Source organism: Corapipo altera, unplaced genomic scaffold (assembly GCF_003945725.1).
Source record: "Corapipo altera isolate COAL_440 unplaced genomic scaffold, ASM394572v1 94, whole genome shotgun sequence".
Taxonomy (NCBI): domain Eukaryota; kingdom Metazoa; phylum Chordata; class Aves; order Passeriformes; family Pipridae; genus Corapipo; species Corapipo altera.
In genome coordinates, this window is record NW_020884950.1 from 2693956 (window position 1) to 2707165 (window position 13210).

At 42.2% G+C, this 13210-nt stretch overlaps 1 protein-coding gene and 1 long non-coding RNA gene across 2 annotated transcripts in view; one reads left to right on the plus strand and one right to left on the minus strand.

Moving 5' to 3' along the window:
- The window catches only part of PPP3R1 (protein phosphatase 3 regulatory subunit B, alpha), a 39510-nt gene extending 29137 nt beyond the window's left edge, over positions 1 to 10373 (minus strand). The window contains exon 1 of the mRNA XM_027663076.1: positions 10120 to 10373. Coding sequence (XP_027518877.1) covers positions 10120 to 10122 — 3 coding nt within the window. The 5' untranslated portion in view covers positions 10123 to 10373. The remainder of the gene's footprint in view (positions 1 to 10119) is intronic.
- Positions 10374 to 12449: 2076 nt separating this feature from the next.
- Positions 12450 to 12942, plus strand: LOC113956443. Its single transcript, XR_003530856.1, has 2 exons — positions 12450 to 12527; positions 12657 to 12942. It is a non-coding gene; the product is annotated as an uncharacterized LOC113956443 (long non-coding RNA).
- Positions 12943 to 13210: the final 268 nt, after the last annotated feature.

The window sequence follows — 13210 nt, forward strand, 5'->3', positions numbered from 1 at the left end:
CCATGCTACTTAGTGTAAAAGACTACACTGCAGTTGAATATAATTTCCTGTTCACAGAAGCAGGTTGGAAACAGTCAAGAACAATGTGACCTGTACATCTTTCTCTACCAATTGATTATCCTAAGTTTTTAGGTTCCACCAGTGTATTCAGTAATGCGTTAGGTGTAAAGGGCAAGGCTTTGGGAACAGTTGCAGATGTATTTTAAATAAATCTGAGAAGGCCTGGAGGAAAAAGAAAGACAATGCAGCTCTACTGCACACAACAGTTTACTAACAGTTTTATTAAAACACCCTTGAGCAGGGAAGTTTAAGTGCCAATTCAGAAAGTATCAGCAGTTCACACGAGGGCTTAAAACAGGAAAGTCACACAGGCCAGCACACAGCACTGCACAAACAGGCTGCACAAATAGGTGCTGTCACCAGCCCTTCTTCCCATGTAACAAACTTATAAACAGCTCAGTATCACTTAGTGTGAAAAAGGGAAATCTGAGTCTGAAAGGAGGTGAGTGTTCTAAGCCTGCACAACAAGAAGGGAGAAAGGGGAAACAGCACAGTAAAAAAGATCACAAAGTAGGCAAAGTGTCATTCAGGATCCATCACAAAAGAGGCTGAAGAACATTGTGAAGAGTTGTGAAAATGACACCTTATCTCAAAACAGAAAAGACAGTTCAAAAATGGGATTTGATTTCACAAACTGACAAGAACAGAAAACAATCAGGGAGTCAAAGATGCAGAACTAGGAAAGACGTGCAAATCAAAGGAAGAAGCAGACTGTACTGAAGGGGAATTGTTGCACAGATACTGAATTTGAAAAATAGAGATTATTTGTACTCTGGTATTCTTAACCATAGTTAGCATTAATCTTAGTTATTTTCTTTGTTTGTTTTGGTTTTTTACTAAAGGAAAATAACTTAATCACAACTTATTGGTGCCACCTATTAAACTGAGACATTTTACCAAACTCAGGTTTAGTTTATGCCATTCAAGGATTCATGAAGAATTCAGAGAAGAATAAAGATGAGCCATATGGTTTGAAAACAGGCCCTACCAAAACTCTGATACAATGCAGAGGGATCAAAACCACTGTAATTACAATATTAAGAATTTTACACAACATTAAACAGGTCCCAGCTTCCATTCTAAGTGAACACTTAATTGCCAACACTAGAACTTCAATAAAATTAGCAATTGGTTTTCTGCAAAAGATGCATTGCAAATTTCCAACGTCTCCTAATTATCACAGACTTCCCAATGAAAGGAAAGCAAAATGAAATATAGTAAAGCATAAAAAATACCACAATGCTTTCAATTAAGGTTTTCACTGCTATGGAGTATTCCAAAACCTCAAAAGAGTTTTCTTTATATAACCTGTGTCATGGAGAAACTACTGACTTATCATAATGCTGAGGTGATGTCCATTCAGGAGTTGGTTATATAAAGTAATATTCAAATGTTATTTAAAAGATAGAATATTTTAGGTAAAGTTCTTCAGGGCAGGAACTGACTTGTTTCTTGTATTTATATACAGGAATGTAAATACTGAGTATCAAACAGAGACATCTGTCACTTTGTTACAAGCTAATAAAAGGGTACTCAAAAGATTAAATTAGAATTCCAACCTAGTTTCAGTAGCTTATAAACAATCATGTCAAATGTTTGAAGAATTATCTAAAATCTCATTACCAAAATACTGCTAACATCTGTAAGTAAAAGGTTCGTAGCACTAGCTAAAGAAAGATCCCTTATCCTGACAGAAGTCAAAGCTCATTAATTGCTGTAACTGGCAATACAACCAGAAACAGCTGTTCCTGAAGGGCTGTAAATTTTTTAAAGTCATAAATGTACATAAAAGCAAGCATAAAAGTACACACAATGCAGCACTGGAAAAATTACTGCTACTTATAGGGTCTGCAGGTCCCAAAATAAGTCAAGCAGATGCACCCCTGCAGAGCACCAGTGACTTCCAGTACTAATTCCCAGTTGCTCCCAATCAAGACTCCAGTCCAAGGCACAGCAGAAGTAAGTGCATCCAACCCCCAAAGACCAACCCAAGTGTGCATGGAAACACCACCTGCCCTCTGAACCACGGGCCGTCAGCTTTCTGCTACTCCTCATCTCATCTCCTCATATGCCATACTTGCCAAAATTTACTGTTTGCAAACCTTAAAGACAGCAGATAATAAATGTGCACACATTTGTACACCAGTAATATGAACTGCAAACCAAAGAACACTTCTGACTTTAAAACAAGGGTTTAAACAGCTCTTTGGGAAACACTGGGTAACACGGATGGACTTCACACACTGCACAGAAGCTGAGCAACAGCTCTTAAAAAGAAGCCAACATAAAATCTCTGCTAAACCTCATGTACACTCTCTCCCTCAAAACAATTTTTCTGGAATCTTCAGATGTTCTGCCCCCTGCTACAGAGCAGTGAAGTATTACTACAATCATGCAATGCCTAAATCCTAAATCACCATCTTCTCCTTCCACTCAATTTTAGTCCCTTTTACTCATATGACTTTTTGTTTTCTCACCATGAAGGGACATTTTGTCACCTTCTAACTCACTGTTCTATTTTTTTCAAGGCCTCTCAAATGAGAATTTTTCAGAACTGGCCTTTGGCAAACTCAGTTGCACCAACACTAGAGGTGCACTTTAATATCCAAGACTACAAACTTACTAATAACCTTTCATATTTTACAAATTACATGTATTAATAATCTGATTTTTCAATGCACTGTCTGAAAGAAAAAAAAACAAACAGTGGTACCTAATGCAAACACTTTAATCTTATAAAAACAGTGTTAGTTTTCCTGAAACATTTTATTCAAAACAGTTTGTTCATTTTAGTAATATGAATCACTGAACACGTTTAAGAATAAGTAAGGAACAGATATTATGCTTGATACCCCTATGAAGAACAGTGATTAGAGTACCAAGATAGCCTATTTAAGCCAAATATAAAAATCAAGTCTATTTATTCATATAGCATTTTTATTATTGCTGTTAAGAAGTTCTTCTGTTTATCATGGGGTTTTTTCCTAGACTTGTTAGCAGATCCACATTCAATAAAGCCTTAATCTAAAAAAAATCTGTGAAGTGACACTTCAGCATTACCAACAAAATTGACCCATGACTGCTCAGATACCAAGGTGCTAAGCCTGTTAGCAGTGGCTCAATACTAAATTAAACTTCCCCAAGGGAACATCTTACACATACAGCACTGGAAAGCTGTTCATCTCTGCAGAGTACATGAGTTCTCCTTCACAAGTTCAGGGCTGAAATCATATCCATGAAGTTCAGTTAAAAAAAACAACTCCTTTTAAAGTCCTCTCTGCAAGTCATAGGATCATTGACCAGAGGGAATTCAAGTGACTTCTTTCAACTTCAGTGATGCTATTCAGAACCTACACAGTCAGCAGTGAAACAACAGTTTTTTGGTTTTTACCACCTATTCCAAAAAACCAAACCACCTGAAAACATACACAGAGGGGTACTCAGAGGTGACAACAGAAAAGAAGTAGAAAAATAGTCTTGTGGCTTCTAGATGCTGAAAACAAAGGGTAAAAAACTTCCATATTTGTCACGAATATACTGGAGGAAGAAAAAGTTCCACAGCATTTAAAAATGATCCAAGGATTATATTCTTGTGAGAATCACAGCCAAATCTATTTTTCCAGTAGCTCAGTGTCTTCCCTGGCTTTCATTTCTGGGCTTCCTATCTGTTATCCCATTCCTTCCTCTCCTGCCCCTCCCAAATTCTGACAGAATTTCATCAGTAGATGCCTTAACACATTTTTTTTTTTAATTCCTACTTTACATAACTTAGACAATGTTATAAAGTGTTGTGGACTTCAAGCTGGCTGAATAAGCACAGTATCAGTTTACTGGGGGAGCTCCTGTTCTTTGCCTTAAGTTTGCCTAAAAAGGTTCATCAACACAGACTTTGCAAATATGCACCAACTGGCACAACCTGTTTACAGCTCAGAAGCCAAGATTTTTTATTGGCAGTTCAGGAGAAATGTTGTCCTTTAATCCAGAGCATTTAAAGGGTTTCCTAGACTTCTTTAATGCAGTTAAGGATTATTTATATCCTGAGGGATTCTTCCTTTATTGTGGAAGGGAGTATCAATAGCAGGGCCAAGTGACTGTCAAGTTACAAGTGAGTCAGATATAGTCTCCAGCATGTTTTGCAGCATCAACAACCCCAACTGCCTGTGGCTGTGGTAGGTACAATCTAGCAGCAATATACAAAAAGTGGTCTTTCTGTTTGTGGAAAAAGCCTAATAAAGTATAGCTACCAAACCCAAACTTTCAAGCTACACAAAATGTTAAGATTAAAAAGAATGGACACTCCAAAAAATCACTTCACTTGAAAGACGTGGGGTTTATTCTTAGACACACCTGAAACTTAACGAAAAAAAACCAACCAAACAAAAAAACCCAACCCTGAATAGGAAGACAAGCCATAGTTTAAGCTTAACCCTGGTTAAAGTCACCTCAGTATTACTAAGGAAATACAGTATTTCACACAGTGACCAAAATAATGTAGCTACATCATACATCAGGTAGAATATATCGCTTCTAGTCCTGTATTTCCCCAGAATACCTGACCTGGTACACGGAAAGATCTGTCCCAGATTAAAAGAGGTTGGTGCGTGTCCAAGTCTTTCCCACTTCACTCAGCACATTAAGGCAATCTCTGCAGCCGATCTTTCTGGTGTCAAGATTACTTTAGGCTACTGACAGCAAAGAAACAGAGTCGCTTTTATGGGACATTAAAGGCCCATTTCCAGGTCTAATCTCTGAAGGAAGTTGCTTTAAGTGGCAAATGGGGTGTTACAAAGATGTTGGAGGAAGGTAGTGTGTGACCAAGCTTTTAATGGTTGCACACCATCCCATGCCCCAAGCCCAATGGACAATACACAGCTCAAGACCTCTAAATTTGTAGCAGTTAATTTGATTTAGACATATTTCTTTTCAGAGCTACAAACACATCATCCATTTCCAGTATCACATCCTAATGTTAGCTTCTAAACAATAAAAGGGACCTTGGGTAAGTTATTACCCTGCCATGACCTCAACCCTTTTTCAGAACAGGGACAATATTTACCAGCTCACAAGAGCACAGCAAGATACGTTCTTACAGTCTTTGGGAAAGAAAGAACATGTTTAAGTAATTTATATAATCAAGTCAGCCAATAAAATTCTTACTGTTTCCAGGAGTTCCAACTTTTTTGTATTTTAATTACCATTGGCCTGCAAGTCAAACAACATGCCTGTTTTCTAATGGCATCCTACTCAGAGGTTCCAACTGCGTGACCTTTAAGCACAAGCACTTTTCATTCCTCTTTTCATGTAGATCCATGTCTTTCATCATTCCTTCCCCATCACTTCAGTCTTTACTCCCCCATCCTCACAGTGCTTGCTCCTCCAGAAGCAGAGGAGTTTGATCGTGACAAGGACATTGCACAGTAGCACCTTCCCTGTTTCTGCTGATTCTGGCAAAGAAACAACATGTAGGAAGCACGGGAACAGCCAGCTCCCTTTGCCCCCATGGTCTTTCTGTAGGGAATACAAAGGAATAAACAAGCTCAGGAAAATAGAAAATATATAGTCCAGAAGAGGAGAAGGATGGAAAATTGGGAAATGTGTCACTAAATGAACTGGCTACCAGTGAACAAAGAACAGCACAGTGCATTTTTTCTCCCAATTACAAGTTCACAAATGGTATTCCACAGAGCAAGGAGAACAGGCTTGGGAGGGAAGAGGAAAGGCAAGGAAATTAAGAGAAAATTGCTTTCAAGAAGTCATATATTAGCTCAAATGGTAAAAAAATATTTTTCTATGAATACAATTTTCTGTCACCATTTCACATAATTAAACCAAAGTCATAAGAATTTCATGCTCAACTACCATTCAGACTTAACACGTTTTAGGAGAGGGTACAATTTGCTTTAGTGAAACACAGCTAAACACAGGTAGTAAAAAAGGGGAAGGAAAGCAAAATAATTCTTTTAACTAGAAGGGAAATCATAGCAACATTGAAAAAACCTTATGCAAGTGTAATTTATGAATTACAGTAGGAGAACACTATCAAGTACACCTACAATTAAAAAAAGCTATTCCTTCTGTAACACTGCCAGGTGAGCACTGATTCAACACCCAGCTACAGGAAAGCTGCAAGATCTTCATTGCTGGATTCAACCTTTTGTAGGTCTTTCTGACACAAAAGATGGAAATGGTGATTCCTCAGGACAAGAGAGACACAGAGCTGGAGCAGGTCCAGCAGGGGCTGCAAAGAATTAGGGGATTGAGCGTCTTTCTTACGAGGAAAGGCTGAGAAAACTGGGTCTGTTCAGCCTCAAGAAGAGACGACTGAGAGGAAACCTCACTGATGTGTATTGGTATCTCAAGGGAGGGTTTCAGAGGATGGTCCAGGCTCTGCTCAGTGGTGCCAAGCAATAGGACAGAAGGCAAAGGGCAGAACCAGATGCACAGGAAGTTCCACTTGAATATGAGGAAGAACTCCCGTCCTGTGAGGGTGACTGAGCACTGGAACAGGTTGTCCAGAGAGGGTGTGGAGTCTCCCTCCCTGAAGATATTCCAGAACCATCTGGATGACCCTGCTTCAGCAGGGAAGTTGAACCAGATGACCCACTGTGGTCTCTTCCAACTTGACCCATTCTCTGAGGAGGCAGAAGCAGACCAAGAAATGGTTTGGCACCAAAATGCCCATTTCTGCCTCATCTTGCTTCCTCAGGAATACCAGAATTACAGAATCTGCCTTTTCTGGTGCTGATTGACAGAAGACAGTCCCATCTCCTTTAAGATATGAATAAAACCCACAATTTAGAAATTATTAATTTCTCTCCCTTGAAGTTTCCCTTTCATTGCTAAGCCAGATGCATTCGGTAGATGATGAATACACTGAAGTTTCTGAGGTATGCCCATCACAAACCATTCTCCCTTCAACTACTCAATTTTTATTCCTCCCTATTGTTAAATAGTTTAACCATATAAAATCAGAATTCTACTTCTACCACAGAAATGGTAAAAAAAATAGAATTACTTTTAAAAAGTCTCTCTCCTTCTGCATCAACAGGCCCTATCTTCCTTTTTAGATCACACAGTTAAGGAAACTTGCATATTCAAATTGCCCTTTGAGAATCACTTCCAAAATAAAATCTTCCATTAAACTACCTGGCTTAAATAAGCCTGCCAAATACTTCACACTTACACATGAACCTCACAGTTTGAACCCTACACCATTTATTCCACCTGTGACAGAAGCCCATCAGTGGGCTGGAACACAGCCCTTGTGAGTGCCTTTCAGTTCCTGCCAGCTGTTACAAAACTGAACTGACTATCCAGGTATTTGCCACGATAGCAGTGAAATTATGACTTCGTAACAGAATAACCAGTTTTTTGTTCAGCTAAGAATCAAAGTACTTAATAACCTCCCTGCTAAATAGCAAACAATTATTTAAGATGGTCTTCCGGGGTTCTTTTTCTTTGTTTTATTGCAAAAAAAAAAAAAAATGGTTTGGTGGTTCTTGACTCCAGTAATTTAAGAACAGTTTTAGATCAGTTCTGGCTGGAGAAAATTCACCAGAGGCACTACTGCTCAAGTGAAGTGAGTGAAAACAAGGGAACAGTGTAGCTAAGATGGGTGCACTGTGTAATATGTTTGTGGTGATTCCTGTAGAATTCTGTGGCTTCTGTACTACAACTATAAAGTTCAAGAGCTGGATACGAACCAGAACAGAGACCATTCCAAGAAAACACAATTTATCTATGCAAACCCAAGATTGTTTAATACCTTCTGTCTGTGCTGTTTACCTTTTCCTAGAAAACACTACTCAGAGGAAAAACTTGCTAAGTCAACTCTGACAAAAATAGCTTATCAACATTACTTCTGGCATTATGTAATGGACTCATCATCGTATGCTCTGACAGATTATTTTAGAACTGGCTATACCAAAGCATCCAGAACTACATTCTTTGACTCACTAGATGTTTTTATCTTAAGCCACCTACTATGAACACAACAATACATTCACCTTTTTTTTTTTTACCATAACTGTCAGATCTCTGGTACTGTAAGAACACAGAAGAAATGTTGCTCCAAGCTGTGAAAAACAAATTGCTCTGTTCTAATAACATAAAGGTTTAAGCAAGATGTACTCCATCATTAAAACTGAACTCTTTCAGTGAAAACATCCACTGAGTAATGACAATAAGAAGTACAGCAACTGAAATGAAACGTTGGGAGTGTTTTTGTTAAAATGTTTAGTCAGTTTTCAGATGACAAGGCACCCAAGATCAGGTGCTACCAGAACCAGTGTAGTGATACAACCACAGAGAAAATCTCCCAGTGTTGTTATGCTTCTGTGAGAAAACAAGCACATTTACTGGTAGAGATAATATCCAGCACACCTTTTTTTCACAGTATCTGCATTTCCACATTGCAATGGATCATACACAAATACTATTCATCAAGTGACAAAGTAATAACCAACATGATTATACCACCAAAAAATGACAGGATGGAGGGAAAAACTAATCAAAGGTAATAGTACCTGAAAGTTAAGTTCATTACAAGTCATTAACACACACACGGGCATCACAGTTAAACAACATTTTCCTTCTTTTTGTGTATGTTAGTCTCTCTCATCAGGCAAGTGTTTGGGAACAAAATTTTCACACAAGTCCCAGTAACTGGCAGGATGAGCACAACTGTTCTGTGGGAGATGATCACTGTCCATGACGATCTACACGCTCACAGTAATTAGCAGTATTGCAACCATGGCCTAAATTGTAATAACTTTTTTTTCTTTTTAAGTCTCAACTTTATTAACACCTTGTTCTTAAAATACGAGAGTTTTTTAACCATGGTCTTAATGCACTCCCAACTGGAACGAAACCTTTACACGTTTCAAAACATTTCTCTGAATGCACATCTAACAAATATTAAAGCGTACACAAATAAACAGCCTGAGCGTGGCGCATCAGTTTCTGCCACAACTTTAATTTTTAAAGGAAACTCTGCAATGCCCTGCTTAAAAACAAAAGGAAACCCATTTTCGACCCCCGGGCCCTACGAGGTCTAATGTGAAATGTGATAAACAGCTGGCCTTGCTGGGAAAGGGTTAAGAACGAAAAAATTTAAACCCCTTGCACTTCTCCAGCTGTAAAACAAAAATATTGCCAGGGTCTTCCTGCAGTCAGGGCACCGGATAATTTAGGCTAAAACAAATGTTTATTAAAAAAAAAAAAAAAAAGGGCGTTGATTTCTTGGCAGCGGCGAAAAGCAGGAGACAACCCCTAGTGTCGACGTAAAATACTACAGGACTCCATACTGTATCTCCGGGTTAAATTTTACGGCAGTAAAAAGGGAAATTTAAACCGTCGTGATCGAAAAAACAGAGCGACTGTCCCACACACACACACCTGGACACACGGCATACCTCACACCTCAAACCATCCCATTCGGGAGCGCCAGCTCCCAGCACCATCCCCGTTAAAGAGCACATCACCCAGCCCGTGGGCTACGTGCATTCACAGCTCTGCGGGCCCTGCACACCAACAGCACAGCGCTGCTGCTGCACCGGGGGCGGGGGGGGGAGAACCCCGCGGAGCTGCCAAACAACCCCCGCACGGCACCGGGGTTTCGTTTTCCAAACAGCTCCCGGTGCATCTGGAGAGCAGACGAGGCGCAGCCCCCCCCGGGGGTGGGGAGGGGAACGCGAACCCCCCGGGGTGCCGGGGAAGGGAAGGGCCGAGCCCCAGCGCTGCCGGGGCGGCGGACGCAGGAGGCGGGGAAGGAGCTGCGGGGCTCCGTGGGCGGCGGGGGGAAGCGGGGGCAAGCGGGGGCCGCGCCCGCCCCCGGGGAGCGCCGGGAGGGGAGGGAGGGAGGGAGGGGAGCCCGGCGAGGAGGACGTGGCCGGCCCGGGGGCGGGAGGAGCCGGGTCAGGGGCAGGGCAGCGCCGGGGCCGCGGGGGTGGGGGGCCCGCCCGGCCCGGTCTGGAATATTCCGGCGGGGCGGGAGCGGCGGAGGTGGGAAGAGCGAGCGAGCGAGGGAGGGAGGGGGGAAGCGAGAGGAGGGTCCCTCACCATGGCGGCGGGTGGGCGTCAGGCGTCTTCCCCCGCTGATGGATCCGCCGAGCCCCGGCCCTCGCTGTGCGTCGTCCGGCGTCGCCGGCGCCGTTGCCGCTCCCCGGTTCCGCTCCCCCGATCCCGCTGGCGGCCCCGCTCCCCGATCCCAAATCCCGGCACTGCGGCAGAGGCTCCGCTGACCCGCGCACGGAGCGAGCGAGGGAGGGACGGAGGGAGGGAGGGAGGCAGGGAGAGAGGGAGGGGGCGCGAGCGGCGCTGGCGCGGGGCGGCGGGGGCGGGGCCTCCCACATCCGGGCACTCCGCCGCGTCGGGGGCGGGGCCGGGCCGTGACGTCACCGCGAGGGAAAGGGGGGAAGGGGGGGCAAAATGGCGGAGGGGCAGCGGCGGAGTCGTCAAATCATCAGTGTTGGAGGAGACCTTTTAGGTCGTCGAATCCAACTGTGAAGCCAGTACCACTGCCGACTGCCGTAAACCATAAATCACTGTAGTCCCTAAATCACTCAACCCCTAAAACGCGTCACCCAGCGCCAGATCCAGATGTCTCTTAAACACCCCGCAGGGATGGTGACTTCACCACCTCCCTGGGGCGATCTGTTCCAATGCCTGGCCATCCCGAACACTGAAAAATTGTTTTTCTAATAACTAATCTGAATCTATCTAATCTGAATTTCTAATGGTTAATCTATCTGGCTTCTCTCAGCTTGAGGCCGTGTCCTCTGGTCCTCTCACTGCAGGCATGGTAGAAGAGACCGGCCCCCACCTCACTACGACCTCTTTTCAGTCTGTTGTATGAAGTCCCTCCTGAGCCTCCTCTTCTCCAGGCTAAACAAGCCCATCTCCCTCAGCTGCTCTTCATACGAGTGCAAGGAAAAGGCATTTTGAGGGACTACTCTGCTGCCAGCAGATCCTCTTTACAAGGCCTTGTGTGTTGAGTGTTGCTACAGAAAAAAAAACCTGAGTTTTTTTGGTTTGGTTTAGTTTTTTGGTGTTTTGGTTTTTGGGGTTTTTTTTGGTTTGTTTTTTTTTTTTTTTGCTACTAACCCAGAACTGATTATGGGTGATAATATATACTTTGTTTTTTTTCTGTATGATTTCACAAATGATCGCATGACAATTTCCAATCCTGGATCAGGTCAGCTGCAACTGTGTGGCCACAGCAAAGGCATGAAAAGTCTTGAAAAGCCCCAAGGATTGGGATTCCTAAGTATGAACAAGGGAGCAGAGGATAAACCTCTGAATAGTAAGGCTGAAACACCTTAATAAACCTAAGGTTTATTGCTCTACTACAGCTACTGCTGTTAACAACAGTCACATTTGCTCCTTCAGGCCTCTTCCCAGGAAAAGGCTCCTGAAAGCTGCCAGAGCTGTCCTTGTTCTCCCACACACCCTCTGCTTAGGCTGGTCCCCTTCAGCCATAAGCTGTATATATATTTATGTCACATATGTATATGTACTTCTATAAGCTGTGCTGCCGGAGCCCTTGCTTCTTAAGCTTTCTTCCTCGTGTGACTTCTGCTTTCTGCAAAAGGGGAAAAAAAATCTTAGCAGGGAGAAAGCTCAACACAAGCACAAGGAGCCTTTGGAAATGTACCTTTGAGAGGTGCCTGCTCTCCCTGTGTCCTGGCTGTTATTTTCCTTAGGTTTTTAATGTTATATTGCAAGACACTATCCAGGCTTGAAGCTGTTAAGTAAAGAATCACAGAAAGACAGAATATTTAGGGTTGGAAGGGACCTCTGGAGATCATCTAGTCCAACCCCCATACTTAACAGATTTTTAGAGTACTGTGTTTCGGTACTGTTAATAGTTAATTATACAAAACTAAAGGAGTTGTGCAGGGATGCGATAATTCTTAGAAGTGTATGCATGTATCTTTGTGGTTTCATGACAGTAGTTAGTGCTTTGTACCTTGGACAGTCTACAAAATAAAACAACTGATACAGCTGAATGCAAACTCAGATAAAAGATGTAGTCTTAGTAAGCCCTTTGAGGCAAGATTTAGGGCAATGCAACTGCTTGCATAAGTAAGGCTGACCCTCAGGGAGTGATCTCTCTGTATTACGAAGTTTTAAGTAGGCCAAATGATGCCTTTAAAAAACTCTGTGAAGGATAAAATAAAATAGTGAATAAAGATGGGTTGATTTCACATTCCCTTTGCTGTTTTTCCCTTTCTGTGCTCTCTCTACTGAATGTGTTTATTTTGGAGCACCATGACACAGCGCATAACACTGTGACAAATGAAGTGGTGATGTGAAAATAATAATTACATATAAAATATTGTTGTGTTAAAACTGCCAAAAAGAAGATTTGGTACCATGTTGATGTTGTTTTTCAGGCATTTGCTATTTGGCTTGCAACAGCTAGACAATTTGCCAGGAAAATTCAAATTAATTCTGCCAACTTCAAGGTGAATGATGAGATAATTTGTGGGGGAAGGGAAGACTAGATTATTGCTTTAAAACCAGGCTAATTTTTTAGGACCGTAGCTCAGAGCGTGAGCTTGCCAGTCTAAAATGGTAATTTCCTCTCCCTTCAGCTCCTTCTGGAAAAGGAACTGCCTTGTCACTGTTGCCCTATTTGTGGGAGTCTGAGCTGATCTAAGATTAGCAAAGGTTACCTTAAGAGTTCATGGAGGAACCTGGAATCTTGAAATCAAATGCTGATGCACAACTGCTAAGATGAATAGGGAATATCCCATATGGGTGGCTGCTCAGGAACCTGAATAAATGAAGAGCAACCATGGAGTTCAAGAACAGATCAGAAGTTGTTCTCATCTGAAAGACTGAAGCAAAGCACAGCAATAAACGAGCAGTTCTTAGAAATTGTTAATGACTGACGAATGTTCTGTTCCCAAACTGATACACAGCAAGGAGGGGGGGGGCCTTGAGCAGGAAGAACCAAGCGTGGATCAGGGAGACTGCACAGAAAACTCTGGCAAAAATAAGTAAATGAAGAAGGTGGTGATCAGTGAAACTGAATGGTTTCGTACAGGGAAAAAACAAAACAAACACTGAAAAATAAGTGTAAGCTTTAAGTTAATAACAAATCAGCAAAATAGGCCTTGCCAGTAAGAACCTGGGCCTGGCCACA